We start from the raw sequence: 18,762 nt of genomic DNA on the forward strand, positions 1-18,762 counted from the left end.
TCAGCACTGATTAAGTGATGTGCTTCGAGTGATGTGCCGAATTGTTCCATCTCTGTTCAGGACTTACAATAGGATGGATTTAGGTCAGACACAAGGTAGAACTTCCTGAATCAGGAGGATGATCTATGGATAAGACTGAGCTCCTATGACCACATATCCTTCTCTTCCTCCCCTGCTCCATCCTGACCCCAGCCTTTCCCAGCACCTCTTCTTACCAGATCCTTCTGAATCTAGTGAGACCCCTCTCTTCCTCTGAGGGTCCACTACCTGCCCCCTTTGGGGCATCTAATTTGTTCTCCCAGGAAGCTCTTGCCATTGACTCGACCCCCAGCCTCCATGTCCATCCCCTGAAGTCCGACCCTTGGTCATTTGGGTCTGATCCCCTTCCCCCACTGCCCGCCTCCCCCCATTGTAGGGCCCCACCCCCTCGCAGACCTCCAGCTAACCTCTGTGCAGCCTCAACCTCTCCTTCCGTCTCTTGTGCTCCCTGCCTCGTTTCTTCACCCTCTCTGACCCTGGAGCCCGGCTCTCCTTCTCGGGGTACGGCCGAGTCAGCCCCCGGAGCAGACCTTTGTCCTGCAGCAGGCCTGCAGGACTCGGCCCATGCAGCAGTCCCTCTGCCCCTGGGAGCCTGGAGGCCTGCCTGCTGGCAGTGACCACAGCCCCATCCTGGGGCCAGCCAGGTGTGCCTGGGCCCCGCTCCTTCTTGCCCAGGCCCCGCCGACGGTGGTGGCTGGCCTGAGGCGTCCACAGTGCTGGTCCCGAGAGGTCGATATGATTCTCCGGGAGGTTCTGCGCAGAGCTTCCAGGTCCTAGGGAGCCTGCCAGGCTCAGCTCCAGGAGCAGGAGGAGGGCGAGGAGCAGCATGGGGGCAGGGTGGGTGGTGGGCCCAGCCGAGGACTTCTTCCTGCAAGAAAAGTAGGACCATGAGGGGGCATCTCTGCAGCCCTCCTCCTCTACACCTACAGTCCTCTCATTCACACTCTTCTTTTATAAGTTACTTACTTACATTCATTTTTATTTATTTATCTGTTAGCCATGCCATAAGGCATGCGGGATCTTAGTTTCCCAACCAGGGATCGAACCCATGCCCCCTGCAATGGAAGCGTGCAGTCTTAACTATTGGATCATCAGGGATGTCCCTCCCTAACTCACATTGTTATAGCCCAGTCTTTTTCAACAGGGATGGAGGGGGACTTTGATCCTCCCCCAACCTGGGGGACATTTGGCAACATCTGGAAGCATTTTAGGTGGCCCAAACTAGGCAGCACTACCGACTTTACTGGGTGGAGGCCAGGGATGCTGCTAAACACCCTACAAGGCACAGGACTGTCCCGGCCCAGAAAGACCACAGTGCCGAAGCTGAGAATCCCTAGGTTTCAATAGTTTTAAGAAACACCCAGGTTCCAGTCTAGATTCCTTTCTTCTGTGCAAACCTCTGCCTTGGGCTAAGTTCCCAGGAATGAGCTGAGTCCCTCCAAGCTCAGCAATAGGCCTCTAGTCCCAGAGACTTGACTCAAAGCCTAAAATCAAACAAGCGGAATAAAAGCATTTGAGCACGTGCTGTAAGAAAGAATCGGGTTCCGCGCCTGGTGTGTGTTTCTATCACTTGGTCCTTTTGCAGACTCTCGGAAGTGGCGCCTATTATTTTCTGAAGTGGAAATTAAGGCCCAGAGAGGCTGAGTCACATGGAGTAAGTGGCATTTAGTCATTGCTAAGCCTGTGCCCTGAGCTTCCACGTGCTGTTCCTGGACAGCCCAGCCTTGCCTTCTCTCTTCCTCCAAGTTCCAGGCAGGTTCTGACAGGGCCAGCACTGTCCCTCCTGGGGCCAGGGCCCAGGGGGCGCTTTGGAGGCTGGACTCTGACCCTGCAGGGTGGGGTGAACTACCTCTGACCTCCCCTGGGGACAGCCTGTTCTTCTGCACTGGAAGTGGGGGCATCTCATGGGACCTCACTGCTCCCCTCTTTGCACTGGAGGAAGAGTCAAAATTCCCGAATGTTCCAGAAGAACTTGGAGCTAAGGCTCAGGAGAACTGTGGCTGGGGTACAGTGGGGATGTCCCCTCCCCTCCCCCACAGCCCTCCCCTCTCCGACCCCCACCCCCACCCCGCCGACCCCACCAGCCTCACCGTATCCCAGGCGAGTTGGGCACCAGGTTAGCTGGGCTGATTGAATTTTTACGGCCTCCCCGGGTCCCCTGCCATATTCCATTAGGCTCGCAAAGGTGCTTACACAACCGTCTCCTTGTAATTTGTGGCCTTCTAACTGCCCAGGGATGAAGAAAGGTTGGTGGCCTGGGACCTCGGCCAGCATCTCTCCCTCTAGCCCCCTCAGTTCCTGCAGCCTCCGCCACGGCCATCCCACCCCAGGTTCACCGTTAGCTAACCCCAAGTGAGGGGCTCTTGAAGCGGGTGAGGAGGGCAGGCTGACCTGCTTGGGATGGGGGGCGGGGGAGGCAGAGGGAGAGAAACAGCTCCTCCCCCACCTTGCCTGGTCACTGGCCTCCCTTCCTTCCCTTTATTCCCTCCTGGCATGTCCTAGTCCCCGGGGAGGCGCGGGGCCCTGGCCTCCACCGCCCTGGGCTCTGCCCCGCCAGCCTCACCCCCAGCCTTCCCATAATGAGAGCCCTGGAGGCCGGTGCTTAGGCGGGCCTGCACTCCGGAGGCAGCCAGGTGGGAGGAGGAGGGGCCCTTTGAGGGGCTTGTCAGTCAAGCATTGTTCTGCTCCCGGGGACCCTTCAATCCCTATTTCTAAGCCCCAGGCAGATGCCAGGCTGCATTTACCCGACTGCATCCTCCGCTCCCTGTGACTGAGGGAGGTGGAGTCTGTTTTGGAGGCTGTCCCCCACCCAGCTCCCACTTTTGTCTTGTGGGGACATCACATGGGCAGCCTGGGAGAAACCCACAGAGCGCCTCCATCAACAGGGAACCTTTGGGACGCTGGACAGGGAGTAGAATCCCTCCGTCTTGAGGGTAGAGAGGAGCAAGGTGAGTCACCCAAACAGTGCAGGCAAGAGACGGGATGAGTCTTGGCAGGGGGGAGGAGTGAGCAGCCCCATGTCGTGTAGGGGCAGCTTGCTGTCCCTGTGGACACACATGAGGCCAATCAATGACTCAGAACTGGCCTCCGAGCTCGGTGACCAGCCCTCGCACTAGTCCCAGAGGACAGCATCTCCCCTGCAGAGCCAGGAGCTGAAGCCCAGCCCCACCCCAACCTTAGACACCCCCCTGCATCATGACCCCATGCACACTTGCCGTCTCTCCCAATGAAGTCCTGATACCAAGCCCTTGCTGGTGACCATGGGTCTGTTCACTGTACCCAGGAACCCCAACTTCAGTGCCATCTTTGTTCCCTGCCTGCTTTGCACCCCACACATCATGTATGGGGTCAGCCTGAAGCAGGGAAGGGAGAATTTCAGCATGTAGGCCATTCCCTTCCTCAGACTTTTATTGGTACCATCCTGCCCCTGGCCACAGCCCATACTGCTGCCAAGCTACTCTGATCTTGCTTACCACTGTCCCTGGCTCCCTACTCCCTTCCCATTTAACCACAGACTCCTCACCCTGGCACTCAAGATCTTGTGTAACATGGCCCCAACCTAATTTTGCAGCCCTGCCTTCTATTTCCTCCCCACTGCAGCCAATAGAGATTATTCCCTGGGCCTCAAACACCGCCACCCCGCGTCTTTCTTTTCTCTCTATTCTCGCTGATGCTATTCTATGAAAATCCTTCCTGTCCTCTGGGACTCCTCCCAAATGTCCCCTCTGACAGAAAGCCTTCACTAGTTCCCCACTGAGATACGGTTCCCTCCTCAGGGATCCCACACAGCTCTGCCCAGATCATTTTCTGCTCGGCCAATCAGCTTTTTTTTTTTTTTTAAGACCCCCAACTAGACAGGAAGCTCTGTCCCCTTTTCCCCTCTGTTCCTTATCACATTTACAAGGCTCTGCAAATAATAGGCACTTATAACTTTGGGCTTCCCTGGTGGTTCAGTGGTAAAGAACCCACCTGCCAATGCAGGAGATGCAGGTTTGATCCTTAGGTCAGGAAGATCCCCTAGAGAAGGAAATGGCAACCCACTCCAATATTCCTGCCTGGGAAATCCTATGGACAGAGGAGCCTGGCGAGTTACGGAGACACAAAGAGTTGGACATGCTAAGAGACTAAAAAACAACTATGGATCAGAACGGAATCAAACTGATACCTGAGCCCAAGATCATACATAAATTCCCAGGGAGGGTGTATGTGTGTGTGTGTCTGAGTGTGTGTGTGTCTGAGTGTGTGTATGTGTGACAGAGAGAGAATGAGAGAGAGAGAGCATGCCAGACTGAGGGCTGGGGATCCCGGGGCCTCTTTGCCCTGAAGACAGCATGGAGTCCTCTTTCCAAGCCCACAGGATTTGTACTTGAATCTTGGCACAGTGCAACAGCCAAGATGCCAATCTGGCAAAGAGCTGCTTAGGAAACGCGGGCTGCTACAGAAGTCATGCCAAGGATCCACAGCGATGAGGGCTCCGATCCATTTCTGCCGCTCAGGAAGCCAGTTGGAGGCTGCCTCCCAAGGCACCAAGCAGCCAGGAGAGAAGAGGCAGCGGGTGCCCTGCCTCCCCGGGGTCCCCATCAGCCGTGGATGGTTCTGCCTGCGGTTTGCACACAAAGCCTACTCTTCTGGGCCTGGGTCTGGCTTCCCTAGGACTGGGGACACTCAGCAGCACTTGAGGGACAGGAGGACTATCCACACCCAGAGACAGCTCTCTCACAACAGAGATCTAATAGAGGCTCCTTAAAAACTTAGCTAAGCGAGAGCAATTGTCACCATAGGAGCTGCTAGTCCCTGAGCGACTGGGAAGCCAGGCTCTTACAAGCTTATTTCATCCATTTTTTATTGCATCCTCTCAACTGCCCCGCATACGGCAGGCTGTTCTCCATATTTTTAGAAGGAGAAATCCCAGGCTCTGGGAGAGTGAGCCATAAGCACAAGGTGACACCGCTGGTGGGTGACAAAGCCCCACCTCAGGGTCTGGGTTCTCTCTGCACCCAGCGCACACGGACAGTCAGTTCTTGCACCGCCTCACCCATCCACTGAGCTTCAGCGGGAGTCGCTTGCCTCTCCCATGTAATCTGTCATTGCTGTGATGCAGTCAGGGCCCAGGAGCCGGGCCAGGCTCTGGCAGCTGAGAAGAGGAAGCTGACAGAGGAGGAAGGGGTTTGTTTCAAGCCCTCATCCTGTCCCCATACTGTGTGGAGTTAAACTGCCAGCGAGGTGTCCATCCAGAAACCCGCAGGGATGCAGGGTCACATGCAAATGAAGGCAGTTAATGGAGTCTGGAGCCTGCTTTGACTCCTGAGCCTCCACCCCCTCTCCCCACAACAGCCTTGCATTTAGGGGCCAGGAGTCTAGGCGGAGGCTCCTGCCTGCCTGCCTGGCAGACAACTGTGGGGCCTCAATTCCTCCTTTACTGATCAGCTCACCCGATGCTTGATGGGTTGGAGGGGAGAGGGGGGCTGGTGGAAGGTGGGAGGTGGGAGCAGGGCTGGCTGAAGAGGGTCCAATGGGAATCCCAGGCCAGGGATATCAGTGAGGCTCTGATGGAGCTGAGGGGTTATGACACTCAGTCCAGACTGTGAGCCAGACAACCACCCATTGGGAGAACTTGGCTATCAACCCCCACTCTTTCACCCTGAATCTCCATCTCGCGTGTGAAAGTGACACATTTGAGCCACCATATTTGGTAGAAATGTTTCAGGGATTCTCTAAGCATTTGATTTCCTAGCCTTAATTTTTAAAAAATGCTTTAAAACTATTTTGCAAGCCGCAAGTCGCTCAGTTGTGTACGACTCTTTGCGACCCCATGGACTATATAGTCCATGGAATTCTCTAGCCCAGAATATTGGAGTGGGTACCCTTTACCTTCTCTAGGAGATCTTCCCAACCCAGGTCTCCCACACTGCAGGCAGATTCTTTACCAGCTGAGCCACAAGGGAAGCCCAAGAATACTGGAGTGGGTAGCCTACTCCTTCTCCAGGGCATCTTCCTGACCCAGGAATCAAACCAGGATCTCCTGCATTGCAGGTGGATTCTTTACCAACTGGGCTATCAGGGAAGCCCATACTGTAGGTAAACTTCAATCATGTCCATCTTTTTGTGACCCTATGATCTGTAGCCTGCCAGGCTCCTCTGACCATGGGATTCTCCAGGCAAGATTACTGGAGTGGGTTGCCATGCCTCTTCCAGGGGATCATCCCAACCTAGGGATCCTACCCATGTCTCTTATGTCTCCTGCATTGGCAGCCAGGTTCTTTACCACCTAGCATCACCTGGGAAGCAACAGCCACTCTCAAATGCATTCTCTACCCAATTTTAACTTGGGCACAGCCCCACCATAACTTGGACTTCTCCTGGGTCAGTGAAGAGTATTCCAGAGATGAAATGTGAGCAGTTTAAAAGAACTGTTGACATTTGCAATGACTTATTTACACTCTCCAGGATTTTCTGGGCACCAACGACCAAAGCCAGTTAGAGGCTCCGCTTCATATTGACAAATGCAACTGACATCCACTGTCTTCTTTTATACCATTGAGGATAGCTTCTTTTTTTGTTACTGATTTACTTTAAAGTAGGCAATATGGTACATTGGGCATAACAGAGGCTGCATAGCCCCTCCAAGGAGGAGAGGCTGAAGAGTCTGGTGAAAGTAGGGCTTGAAGTTGTATCTTCATGAGATGGAAAAAAATTTTGATTTGGGGAAGAAATTAGTGGTGGTGGTGGTGTGCCACACTACTCTTAAAATCATGTCTTTTTTGGTCTTAGTACTGAGATTAAAGACTCTCTTGTTGAAGGTAAAAGAGGAGAGTGAAAAAGCTGACTTAAAACTTAACATTCAAAAAACTAAGATCATGGCATCTGGTCCCATCACTTCATGGCAAATAGATGGGGAAAAAATGGAAACAGTGACAGACTTTATTTTCTAGTGCTCCAAAATCACTTTGGATGGTGACTGTAGCCATGAAATTAAAAGACAAGGAAAAGCTATGACAAAACTAGACAGCATATTAAAAAGCACAGACAGCACTTTGCTGACAAAAGTCCATATAGTCAAAGCTATGGTTTTCTAAAAGTCATGTATGGATGACCATAAAGAAGGCTGAGGACAGAAGAATTGATGTTTTTGAACTGTGGTGCTAGAAAAGACTCTTGAGAGTCCTTTGGACTGCAAGGAGATCAAACCAGTCAATCCTAAAGGTAATCAACCCTAAATATTCATTGGAAGGACTGATGCTGAAGCTCCAATATTTTGGCCACTTGATGTGAAGAGCCAACTCACAAGAAAAGACCCTGAAGCTGGGAAAGATTGAGAGCAGGAGGAGAAGGGGGCAATGGGGGAAGAGATGATTGGATGGCACCAGTGACTCAGTGAACATGAGTTTGAGCAAACTCTGGGAGATGGTGAAGGACAAGGAAGCCTGGCGTGCTGCAGTCCATGGGGTCACAAAGAGTTGGGCCTGACTCAGAAACTGAACATCTGGGATTATGGATAAGATTTCATGGGAAATGATCGGCATTGCTCAATAAATAAATAAATAAAACAGATGGGAAGCATAGTGGAAGCAGACTACTGGATCACTGAGTTAGATTAAATGGTCTCCAGGGCCCTCTGCCAAGGGAGCCTGGGAATTTATGATCCATGGTGACAAGATCTTCCATTTGTTTGCCCATCCAACTGACAGCCCCCTGTGGGGAGGGATGACATCTCATATCCTCCTGGCTCTGGAGTGAGCCCCCAGGGACCACGGACAGGTATCAAAGTAGCATGAATTCACAGGACATATCTGTGAGTGTTCAAAGACAATATGTGGGACTTCCCTGACGGTCTAGTGGTTAGGACCCTGCACTTTCATTTCGGAAGAAGCGTGGGTCCAATCCCTGGTCAGGGACTAAGCTCCCGCAAGCTCCTTGCCAAAAAAAAAAAAAAAAAGAGAGAGAGAGAGAGAGAGACAAAACAAAACACAATAATGTGTGATGATAAGAAGTCCACTCCTGGGCCAGCCCTCCCTCTCACTCGATTTCGGAGGAGCTCTGCCTTGCTCTGGCCACCTCTCCAATCATGCCTGACTTCCAGCACAGGTGAGATCCTAACCCACCGAGCTGCCAGGGTGGGCATCCTGAGACCAGCCCTGGGGTCTCTGGGATGACTGGGGCACACCTATCTTTCAAGGGCTCCTCAGAAAGGGGTGCACAGTGCTGGGGGGGTCAGGGAACTGGAGAGAGAAGGGTTCGAATTCCTGCCATATCCCTGGCCACAGCTCGGGTCTTAAAATGATGCTCCAAAAAAAAAAGAAAAAAAAATGATGCTCCACACAGAAACATTCTAACCCTCTTTAACTCATCAGAGACTGGAAGGTCAGGACTTCCCTCGTGGTCGAGTTAGGAATCCACCCGCCAAGGCAGGGGACACAGGTTTGACCCTGGTCGGGGAACTAAGTTCCAACACACCGCAGGGCAACTAAGCCTGTGTGTGTGCCACAACTAGAGAGCCCACGAGGTGCAGCTATTAAAGCCCACCCACCCTAGAGCCCATGCTCTGCAACAAGAGGAGCCACTGCAATGAGAAGCCTGAGCACTGCTACTAGAGAGTAGCCCCGGCTCGCCGCAACTAGAGACAGCTTATACACAGCAACAAAGACCCAGAGCAGCCAAGATTAAATAAAATAAAATGAAAAGAAAAAAAGAAACTGGAAGGTAGCTGGCTTCTGCTAAACCTGGACTAGAAGAGACCGCTACCCTTGAGAGGCCAAGAAACATCTCCATGGGGATCTTGTTCCCTTTAGAGAACCCAGCCTTACTCTGGGGCAGTTTGGGAGTCAGTATTCTTGGGCTCAGGTGTTGAGCCTTCCCAGCTCATGGGAGAAGTGGGTCTGGGGTTTTGTGGCCTTCTGAGCATGTCACCATTCCCCTCTGGGGACCCGGACACTAAGGGGCTGAATTCTGTCCTTCAGAGCAGCAGTCTCAGGTCAGACTGGGCTCCAAGTGGGTGCCGCCTTAAGACAAAACTCGGGCCGCGTTCCCTGCCATGTTTCCGGTAACCCAGACAACTTCCGGTGCTGCTGTCTGCCCTGGCCCTGGCCCCGGCTTATCACCAAAACATTTTCAGCTTTGTGATCAGAAGGACAAATCGGATCACTAGTTTTCCAGCTTAAAACTCTCCAGGGGACATTTACACAACACACAGAGCAGACAGAGATCAGCTCCTTTACACACAAAGAACTTTCGCCTCACTCTCACACCTGGCAGCGTTTGTGTGCCCAGAACCCCAACTCAAAAGTGCTCAGACTTTGTTAGAAGGAATGCTCTAACTTGGAACTGATCTGCCTGACTCTTCCCTCTGACACCTCCTCATGACTCAGTCATACACTTCCTGGAATGGCTGGAATTGAACAGTGGAGATGGCCATCCCCAGGTCCCCTCTTCAGCTCTTAAAACAGTGGGGTCACCTGGAAGTCAGCTCCACAAATCTGGAATTCCAGTTGGGAGTGGGGGTCTTAGAGGTCCTGGTTCCCTAGGAGCAGATTCCTATCTTCTTTAAGGGGAGCTGATTCCCCCAGAGCTGGAAAACGAGAAGTTGTAATTGTTCAATCAAAATAGTTATATCAGGCTTCCTTGGTAGCTCAGTGGTAAAGAATCTGCCTGCCAATGCAGGAGACATGGGTTCTATCCCTGGTCCAGGAAGATCCCACATGCCTTGGGGCAACTAAGCCTGTGTGTAACAGCTATTGAGCCTGTGCTCTAATGCCGGGAGCCACAACTACTGAAGCCCACTTGCCCTAGAGTTCATGCTCTGTAGGAAGAGAAGTCACAGCAATGAAAAGCCCACACAACACAGCTAGAGAGGAGCTCCCGCTCGCCTCAACTAGAAAAAAGCTTGTGCAGCAACAAAGAACCAGCACAGCCAAAAATAAACAAGTAAATAAATAATAACAAAATAGCTCTGTCCTCAATGAGGGTGGGGGAGGGGGAGCTGGATCTTAATTTTACCAGCTGGGCTTGTCCTAAGGCAATTTGGGACCAGATTTTTGCCTCTCTAGCCCCTCCCACAACCCCTCCCACCACCACACCTCATCATGAGTCATTATTTCCCTGTCTGTGAAATGGGATTATTAACCTGTCATGAGATTTGACTATTTAGGAAATTAGAACTTCTGTGTGGTTGGGAGAGGGGACATTTCTAGGTATGGAAGGAACTCAGGCAGTGTAGGTGAGTGGGAAGGTAGCAAAGGTGAGCTTAGTGGGGGGTGTGGGAGGTGAGACTTGAAACAGCTGCCCTGGGTGGAGGGTGCTTGTTGGCAGGTTGACCCTGACAGTCCTGAGCTAGTCCCCACCCATCTACCCTGCCTCTCTGAGGCTCTGCACCCCTAAAGTGACACCTGCTCAACAGGAAGGGGCCTCTCAGCCCCTCCCCAGGCCTCAGAACAGCCAGACCCCACCCACCCTGCACAGGTCTGCCAACCCGGCTTCACAGAGAATTCTGCTTCTTGACCATGCAGCACCATGGAGAGTGACATCAGGTAGTCAGCACTTGCTGATCCCCTCTGGGTGCAGGGCCTGGGTGCCACCCAAGGGAAGATGCTCCAGTCTGAACACCTGTTCCTGCTTCTGGAAACTGCCAGTAAACTCTGACTGGGACAGAAGCCCTGCCCTGGGGAGCTCTCATGGTTAACAGGGAAGATCTAGGTCTCACCTTGGAGGACTCTAAGACTGATGAGACACAGCTGCTGTCCTCAGGGAGCCCTGGTTTGAGTAAGAAAAGCAGCCTCCACCCCAGGAAGCCTCCAGTCTGATGTGGGAGATCTGACTGCTTCCCTTAGGGATTTCCCAGCCTGTGAGGGGACCCACAACTCTGGCTTTGGATGTTCTCAGGACACGGGGAAAACTGCTTGAGGGAGCTTCTAATCTGTGAGTAAAAACACAGTCCTTGCCATCTAGAGGTCCCCACTCTGATCTGGCAGGGAGGCCGCAGGCCCAGTGACAGAGGGAGGCACAGATATAATTATTACTGATTCAAACACACACATGTCAATCCAAACCCATTATCTGAGCCATGGGAGAGTCCCCCTGAACAGAGCGAAAAGAGTTGTGTGACCCTGCTCAGGTCATTTAACCCCTCTGAGCCTCAGTTTCCTCTCCTGTAAAATGCTGGAGGTTTCGAGAATGAAGGGAGGTAAAGGTATACAGTGAGTGGTACCCAGTAATGGTGCAGTAAACAGTAGCTGCTGTTATCATGAGGAGGGGAAAGAGCGGGCGTGGGGCTTGGGGGTGGGTTCCTGGAAGTGTTCGAGCATCTGTGCCTTCATGTGCAGGGGGTGGACACAGGTAGCCCCGTCCTCAGTCCTTGGTGGGATGATTGATGGCTTCGGTGGGGCGGGTCAGCACAGGCCCAGGCCCGCCTGGAGGGGACCATTGTCTTGGCAAATGAGGTTTGGCTTCCACACAGGGCCAGCTCCATCTGCTTTTCTTTTTTTCATCCGCAGCCTTGGGAATTCCCACCCTCCCAAGGCCTCACACCTCAAAAAAATCTATGTAAGGGTATTATTTTGGGGGGAAGGTGGGTGGAGTCCTATCTCCTGCTATATTACAGGTACTGGCCACCCCTCCTCCTCCTCTCCTTAGTCATCCTCTTGGTGCCCTCATCCCCCAAATGTCATTATCTTGGTTCCCAGACAATTTTGTTGGACCCATCACTTAATCATCAAGTGATAAAATGCCTGCTGTCAGTTCTGGAAGAGGCCAGTGTGGGGTAGAAAGACACCTGGAGTCAGACAAGTATGGGTGGGCATCCTGGCTCCAGCATTTAATAGCTGTGTGACCCTGGGCAAGCCAACTAACCTTTCTGGGCTTCAGTCCCATATCTGAAAAGTCAATGTTTGTTTGGGTATCATTTACAGGGCATTGACTGTTCTTAAGACTTAGGGTTTTATGTGTATTATCTAATTTAGCCCCTTGAAGTGGACAATACTTTTCAGGTAATGATGACAGTAACAGTGGATCAACACTGGGACAAAGATTTGAAGGACTTGCTCAAGGTTACACAGCAGAGTGAATGGGAGAGTGGGGATTTGAACTTGTGGCCACCTGACTTCAAAGGCCACATTTTGACCATGATGTCTCATGCATACTCAGACACTAATACCAGTGCCGATGCTGTGACTTTTAGATATGACAAAATGGGGGCCTTAACCCAGAGGCTGGCACAGAGGGGGCTCCTAAAAACTTGAGGTTTGGCAATTATGTCATCCCAGCTGCTCTGGATTCTAGTACTTGTGCCACCCATACCCACTCAGGGGGGTCTCAGACAGTCAATGCCAGGCCATGGTGTTGTAGTGGGGGGGGGGGGTGGCGGCCAAAGCTGGGTCTGGCATGGGGGCAGGGTCTTTCCTGGGGAGATATGTGCTCCACTGGCCCCCTTGAGAAGAAGGGCTGGGGTTGGACAAGCAGAGGGCATGGAGTAGCAAGAGAAGGGAACCTCACCTGAAGGAGCGAGTAGAGTGATGCCCGATGACTCCTCCCCACCCCAGGAACATGCCCAGCTTTTACTCACCCCAGAATGTGGAATCAGGGAGGCCAAGATGCAAAATCTCTGCTCTGTCACGTTTCTGGTTGAAACAAGTGAAGGTACAGGCCACACAGCTGCTAAGTTAGTCTGCTGAATTCAGGCAGCTGCTTCCCTGTCTAGTCTATTTCCTCTGTTACCATCAGGCACAGAAATCATCCTCAACTTCTGGAGACATGCAGAGGCCCTGGTGCCACAGGGACTTTCCAGGAAAATTGCTCCCTCTCCAACCACCCCAGCTCTGGTCCTTTGCTCTAGAGCCCACTCTTCCCCTGGCCTGGCCAGCAGGACCCAGTGGAACCCAGGGATAACCTGTGGTTTGCAATTTTCATCCCTGTCCCCCTAGCCAAGGATTCCATTCATCAGAACAAATATGGACAGAGCACCTGCTGTGTCTCAGGCACTGGGACCATAAGTGGAACAAGACCTGCCCCGCCCAGGGACGTGCAGCCCAGGAGAGACAGGGAGGCAAAGGGGCAGCAGGAGGGCTTCCCACAGGCCGGGCCATCTGCCCTTGGCCTGCAAGGGGAGACATTTCAGATAGAGGGAAGAGTTCGCAGTCCATCAGGGCATGAAGATGATCAGCCTTCTATCATGGCTGAAAACTCTGATGCTGATGGGGGCGTGGTGGGAGGCAGGCAAGGTTGTTAATTTAGTGGAAACAGGGAGCCATTGAGGGCTTAGGGATGGGGAGAGGGATGGACTGAATGGTGAGGAAGGCAGTGAAAGTGGCAGGAAGGATGGTGAACGGGAGTCTGGATGGTATATGTGTGGGTGTGTGTGTTCTCAGTCCCATTCTTGCCTCTCTAAAGAGAAAGGTTCTGGCTGCCAGTCCTGGCTGGAGCTGGAAAACTCAGCTAGGAGAATCCAGAAGCTGCCAGTCAGGAGATGTTATAAAGTTGACCGCCTTATGCCACCAAGTCCACATCACTGCCTGACTCCTGGAGTTGTGTGCCACCTGCTGTGATGACACAGATGGTCAGAGGGTTTCAGTGATTCCCCAGCAGGTTCAGGGTCCAAAAGACAATCCCCCCAGAGGAAAGGAAGTGGCTTGTGAGTGAGCAACATTGAAAAAGAAATAGAGGGACTTCCCTGGTGGTCCAGTGGCTAAGACTCTGCCCTCCCAATGCAGGGGGTTTAGGTTCCCACATGCTGCAACTACAACCTGGTGCAGCCAAATAAATACATATTTTTAAAAAACAAACAAACAAACAAAAAATGGGTGCAAGATGGAGGTTCAGAATTGGCAATGAGGCACACGGATGTCTCTCAATCAATGACCAGCTGTTGGCAACATCAACAGCCACATTGATCTCATTTTGAAAGCAGAGGCCCTTTTCATTCTGATTTTTAAGCTCTGATTTTAGGACAAGGAGAGAAGAGGAGGGAGAGAAAGAGAGAAGAGTGCCTGGAAGAGTGTGTAGGGGGAGGTGATTGTGATAGGGGAGGGGCCATAGTCCCTGAAAAAGACGTTTCTTTTCAGGGTCTCTAAGCCTTGAATTTTGGATCCATTTCCCCCTTTCTGTGGCGCCTCATCCCCACCCACCCAAAGACTGTAGAATCACCCATGGCCGCCAAGTGCGTGCTGCGCTGACATTCAATACGGTTTTTCACCGTTTCCACACACATCTCTGTAGGTGGGTGCTATTATCCCCGAATTATCCAGGGGACACTGAGGCTCAGAGAAGTACTTTCCTTTGTCCAGGATCTGTCCCTCAGCCTCCGTCTGCCTGACTCCGGAGGGGTCCTGAACCAACGCTAGGGCACTTCTTGCATGCCACCAGGCTGGGAGGTGGGCAGCGTGGAAGAGTGCTCTGAGCAAGAGAGAGCAGACCGAGGCGAGGGCCGAGGGAGCACCCAGTGGGGCAAAGGAGGACTTGGCGGGAAACCCAAGAGGCCTCATGTCTCAAACCTGGTTCCCGCAGGCTGCTGAGACCCCGGTGCGCGGTTGGAGAAAAGCAGGCAGTGGGCAGGGAGAGGGCCCGAACCGGGGCCAGAAGAGCTAGCTTGGCGCCGTCGGGATCACTAGAGCGCGGAACTGGCTCGGGTCGGATGGGAGGGCGCGGGACCCCCGCAGGGCTGGCGGAGGAGGGGGGCGCACCTCCCCCCTCCCTGCACACACTCCAGCCCCGTAGGTAGCCTCGCTAAAAGCCGAGGACACTCCTGCTAGCTCTGCCCGGGGCTCGGGGAGTCTTTCGAGCTTCTTCAAACGACGTCAGTCTGGGAGCCTCAGCCCAAGAGACCACCCGGAGACTCAGAGACAGAGAGACAAAGAGAGACCGGATCCCACAGGGAGAAGGCTAGTGCGGAGGAGGAGAGTGGGCGAGAGATGAGTCCGGGGGAGCGAGGCGAGGGCGCACGCGAGGCAGTGTCAGAACGTGGAAAAGTCGGTGCCCGGAGGAAGGTGGGCAGACGAAGAGCCCAGGAGCAGAGCCAGGAGCTGGGGGGAGACGCGTCGAGGAGGGGAGGCGGCGGACCCACCGACCGACGTGTCCGAGGGCCGGGAGGACAGGGAAGAAAGCAGCATCCTCACTTCCAGCCTCGGTCCCCAGCGCGCCTGGCTCCTGAGCGCTCCAGGTAGCCCACCTTTGTCCAGGCGCGCAACTAGGTGAGGCGGGAGGGCGGGGCCGGGGGCGGGCCAAGGCCATGCCTTACCTGTCTGACCGGCGGGGCGGGGGCCGAGGGGCTCCGGGCCGAGCGCCTGCGGGAGCCGAGCGCAGCAGAGGGCAGAGCTGCGAAGCCAGGACCTCGCGGAGAGGTGCGCGGGCGGCAGGAGGATGTGCCGAGGCTGAGCGGGGCTGGAGGGAAGGGGGAGGGGGGCGGGCGGGAGGGAAGGGGGCGGGAACACGGGGAGGGGAGAGGGAGGGGTGGCGGGGGAGAGGGCTCCGCTGCCCCCAGCCGAGGGGCAGCCCTTGGCCGAGCCGGGCCCAGCGCGCTCCCGGCCAGCGCGCCCTCGCCAGCTGCGCTCGGCGTTCCCGTCCGGCTCCCCAGAGGCCTAGCCGCCGCCGCCGCCGCGAGGGCGCGGGGCAGACAAAGAAGGTAGACAAAGGCGGGCGCAGCCGGGCGGCCTTGCGGGCACCGGGAGAGGCGGGCCCACTCCTCCCGGTGCGTAAGAGCCGCCTCGGCGCGGCCCGGGGCGCGTGGGACGGGCGGTGTGCGGGCAGCGGTGGCGCCTCTGGAGCGGCCCGGCTGGGAGCGGGCGACAAAGGGCCGCGGCAGGGGGTCCTTGGCGGACCCCAACAATGGATCGGGGCTGAGCGCTCAGCTGCGGCGTGTCTGGCGGAGCAGGGGCCGGCGGTTCTCCAAAAGGATTATTCCGCCTAGGTTGTCAAATGGGACGGAAGAAACGCCCGGTGCGAGGAAGGCGGAACCGGGCACCGCGGGGCCTTTGCAGCCTCGGAAAGTGAGCGGAGTTGGGGGCGAGGTTCCGGGAGGGGTCGCTCTTCCATGTGGGATTCTAGGGGGTCTTCAAAGTGCTCTCAGGTGAGACTCGGGCGCACTGACGGCTGCACTAGCCTGGAAGGGGAAAAAGACATACCCCGTACCTAACACACACACACACACACACACACACACACACACACAGCACTCCCACTCTCACAGCCTGGGAGGAAAGGGGAAAAAGACATACCCCGTACCTAACACACACACACACCCCTCCCCCGTACCTAACACACACACACACAGACATACCCCGGGGAGGAAAGGGGAAAAAGACATACCCCGTACCTAACACACACCCCCCCCCCCACCCCGTACCTAACACACACACACACACACACACACACACACACACACACAGACATACCCCGTACCTCACACACACACACACACACACACACACACACACACACACACACACACACGAGTCCGCCTCTCGCCACGCCCCGTCCAAAATAGGTCTGACGCTCCACAACACGGTCCAGGCAGGACAAAGCCAGTGCTCGGGACCGGCTCATTCATCACGCGCAGAGTGCCGACCCTGGGAGTCCAGGAATGCTGTGTATGGGTCCCGCGGCCCCCATAACTCACGGCGGGGTCAGAGGGGCCACCAGCGCAGCAAAGATCAAAGAGCGGTGGGGCGGGCCCGGTTTGTGCAAAGCATCAGTCTTGCCTGGCCCCCAGAACTGTCCCAGCGGCTTCCATTTCGACTGTGTTCTTTCTCCGGAGGGTGGCAAATTATGGCTCAGAGGTTTAAGAGCTCCGCTCTGTAGTCAGGCTAGATGCCTGGGCTCCTTTTCTTATGCCATTCCCCCTCTCTTTCAAGTGGCCTAACCTCTCTGAGCTCACAGCTAGCTCTAACTCTCAGGGATCAAGGATTAAGTGAAATGGCTGTGTAAGGAGATAATGTTCCTAAGGTCCTGGTCCCACAGGATATTATCTAGAAAAATTATCGGCTATTGTTATTGTAATATGAATATTATCAGCCTGTTGGGCCCCAGGATGGATTGGGTTATGAGCTGAGCAGAGACATGATCTGACTTGTTTAGTTGGTAAGTCATATTCTACTTTTTTGTGACCCCATGGACTGTATAGCCTGCCAGGCTCCTCTGTCCATGGGATTTCCCAGGCCAGAATACTGGAGCAGGTTGCCATTTCCTTCTCTAGGGGAATCTTCCTGACCCTGGGATTGAACCCGAATTCAATCTGCATTGGTAGGCAGATTCTTTACCGCTGAGCCACCAAGGAAGCCCTGCATGATTTGATTTAGGTTGTAACAAATTAGCTCTGATTTCCAAAGTTAAGCAAGGACAAAAGCAGGGAGACCAGCTAGAATCTGTGGCAGAAAAGAGGCAGTGGTAGCTTGGGCCTGGGAAGAGGACAGTGGGCATGATTCTCCCTGTCCAGGATGAAGTTGTGGCCCAGCATTTACTGAACCGGAAGTGAATTATTGGCTCCTCTGGTTCCAGTGCTGTTGTGATGGATATTCATCAGTAGGGTGGTCTTTTGGATTCTATTCTCTGGTCCCTCCAGAGTGATGCTGTAGGGGAAGGTAGATGTTAGTAGAGGTCTGGAATCCTGTCCCATCCAGGTTTTGGTGACTTTGGGCCTCAGTTTCTCCATGTTTGAATGGCCAAAGTGGAAACAACTCAAATACCCATAACCTGATGAGTGAATAAACAAAATGTGGTATATTCATGTGGTGGAATATTATTTGACCACAGAAAGGAATGAAGTACCAGTACATGTGACAGACTGGATGAACCTTGAATATAGTATGCTATGTGAAACAAACCAGACATAAAAGACTGTGTATTGTGTGATTTACATGAAATGTTCAGAATGGGCAGATCCATAGAGACAGAAAGTAGACTAGGGGTTGGTTGCCAGGGGTTGGGAGAAGGTGAGAGTAGGAAAGTGGCTGCCAATATGTGTGTGGGTTTTTCTTTTTGGAGCAAAGAAAATGTTCCAGAATTAGATATTGGCAATGGATGCACAATTTTGTGACTATATTAAAAACCACCAAATTGGATGCTTTGAAAAGGTTTATTTATTGAATTATATTTATTATTTATTTAATTATATCTCAGTAAAGCAATTATTTTTTAAAAGTGGCAGTTGAGCTCTATCAACATCTCTTACTCTGTGGTCCAGGATGACTTCAGAGGGCACGGCAACCCCCTAAAATGTGGTTAACAGTTAGTGTCTCTGTGAACTTCTGTGAATAAAGTTTCAGAGTTCAAGAAGAAATGATCTGTAAGGTCCCCCTGACCAACAAGGGGGTCAATGACACTAGAAAGTCAGCAGAACCTTGGGGAGGAAATGGCATGGGGGTTCCGCCCTGGTTGATGATGTATTGGAGGCCATCCAGTGTTTTTGGCCTAAGGCCAGGACTCTGACCTGAGTCTGAGGTCAGCAGTGGACCCCAGGATCTGAGGCAGCTGTACAGGTCCCACCTCACACCAGAAGGCCAGATGAGCAGGGAAAGGCGCTGATTTCAGCTGTAGCCCCTTATCTTTAAGCATCTTGGGCCATGAGGATGCACATCCCCCTTCAGGGCATTTTGGAGGTGGCCTGCTTCCCTGGTGGCTCAGAGGCTAAAGCATCTGCCTCCAATGTGGGAGACCTGGGTTCGATCCCTGGGTCGGGAAGAGCCCCTGGAGAAGGAAATGGCAACCCACTCCAGTATTCTTGCCTGGAGAATCCCATGGATGGAG

General features: G+C 53.5%; 1 protein-coding gene across 1 annotated transcript in view; it reads right to left on the minus strand.

The window, feature by feature from the left end:
- The window catches only part of DRAXIN (dorsal inhibitory axon guidance protein), a 34,577-nt gene that overhangs the window by 11,487 nt on the left and 4,328 nt on the right, over positions 1–18,762 (minus strand). Inside the window, exons 3-5 of the mRNA XM_065937141.1 lie at positions 15,260–15,793; positions 15,138–15,208; positions 447–907 (exon numbers count right to left, since the gene is read on the minus strand). Of these exons, the coding sequence (XP_065793213.1) occupies positions 447–907; positions 15,138–15,208; positions 15,260–15,793 (1,066 nt within the window). The remainder of the gene's footprint in view (positions 1–446; positions 908–15,137; positions 15,209–15,259; positions 15,794–18,762) is intronic.

The sequence above is a fragment of the Muntiacus reevesi genome, chromosome 5 (genome assembly GCF_963930625.1).
Source record: "Muntiacus reevesi chromosome 5, mMunRee1.1, whole genome shotgun sequence".
Taxonomy (NCBI): domain Eukaryota; kingdom Metazoa; phylum Chordata; class Mammalia; order Artiodactyla; family Cervidae; genus Muntiacus; species Muntiacus reevesi.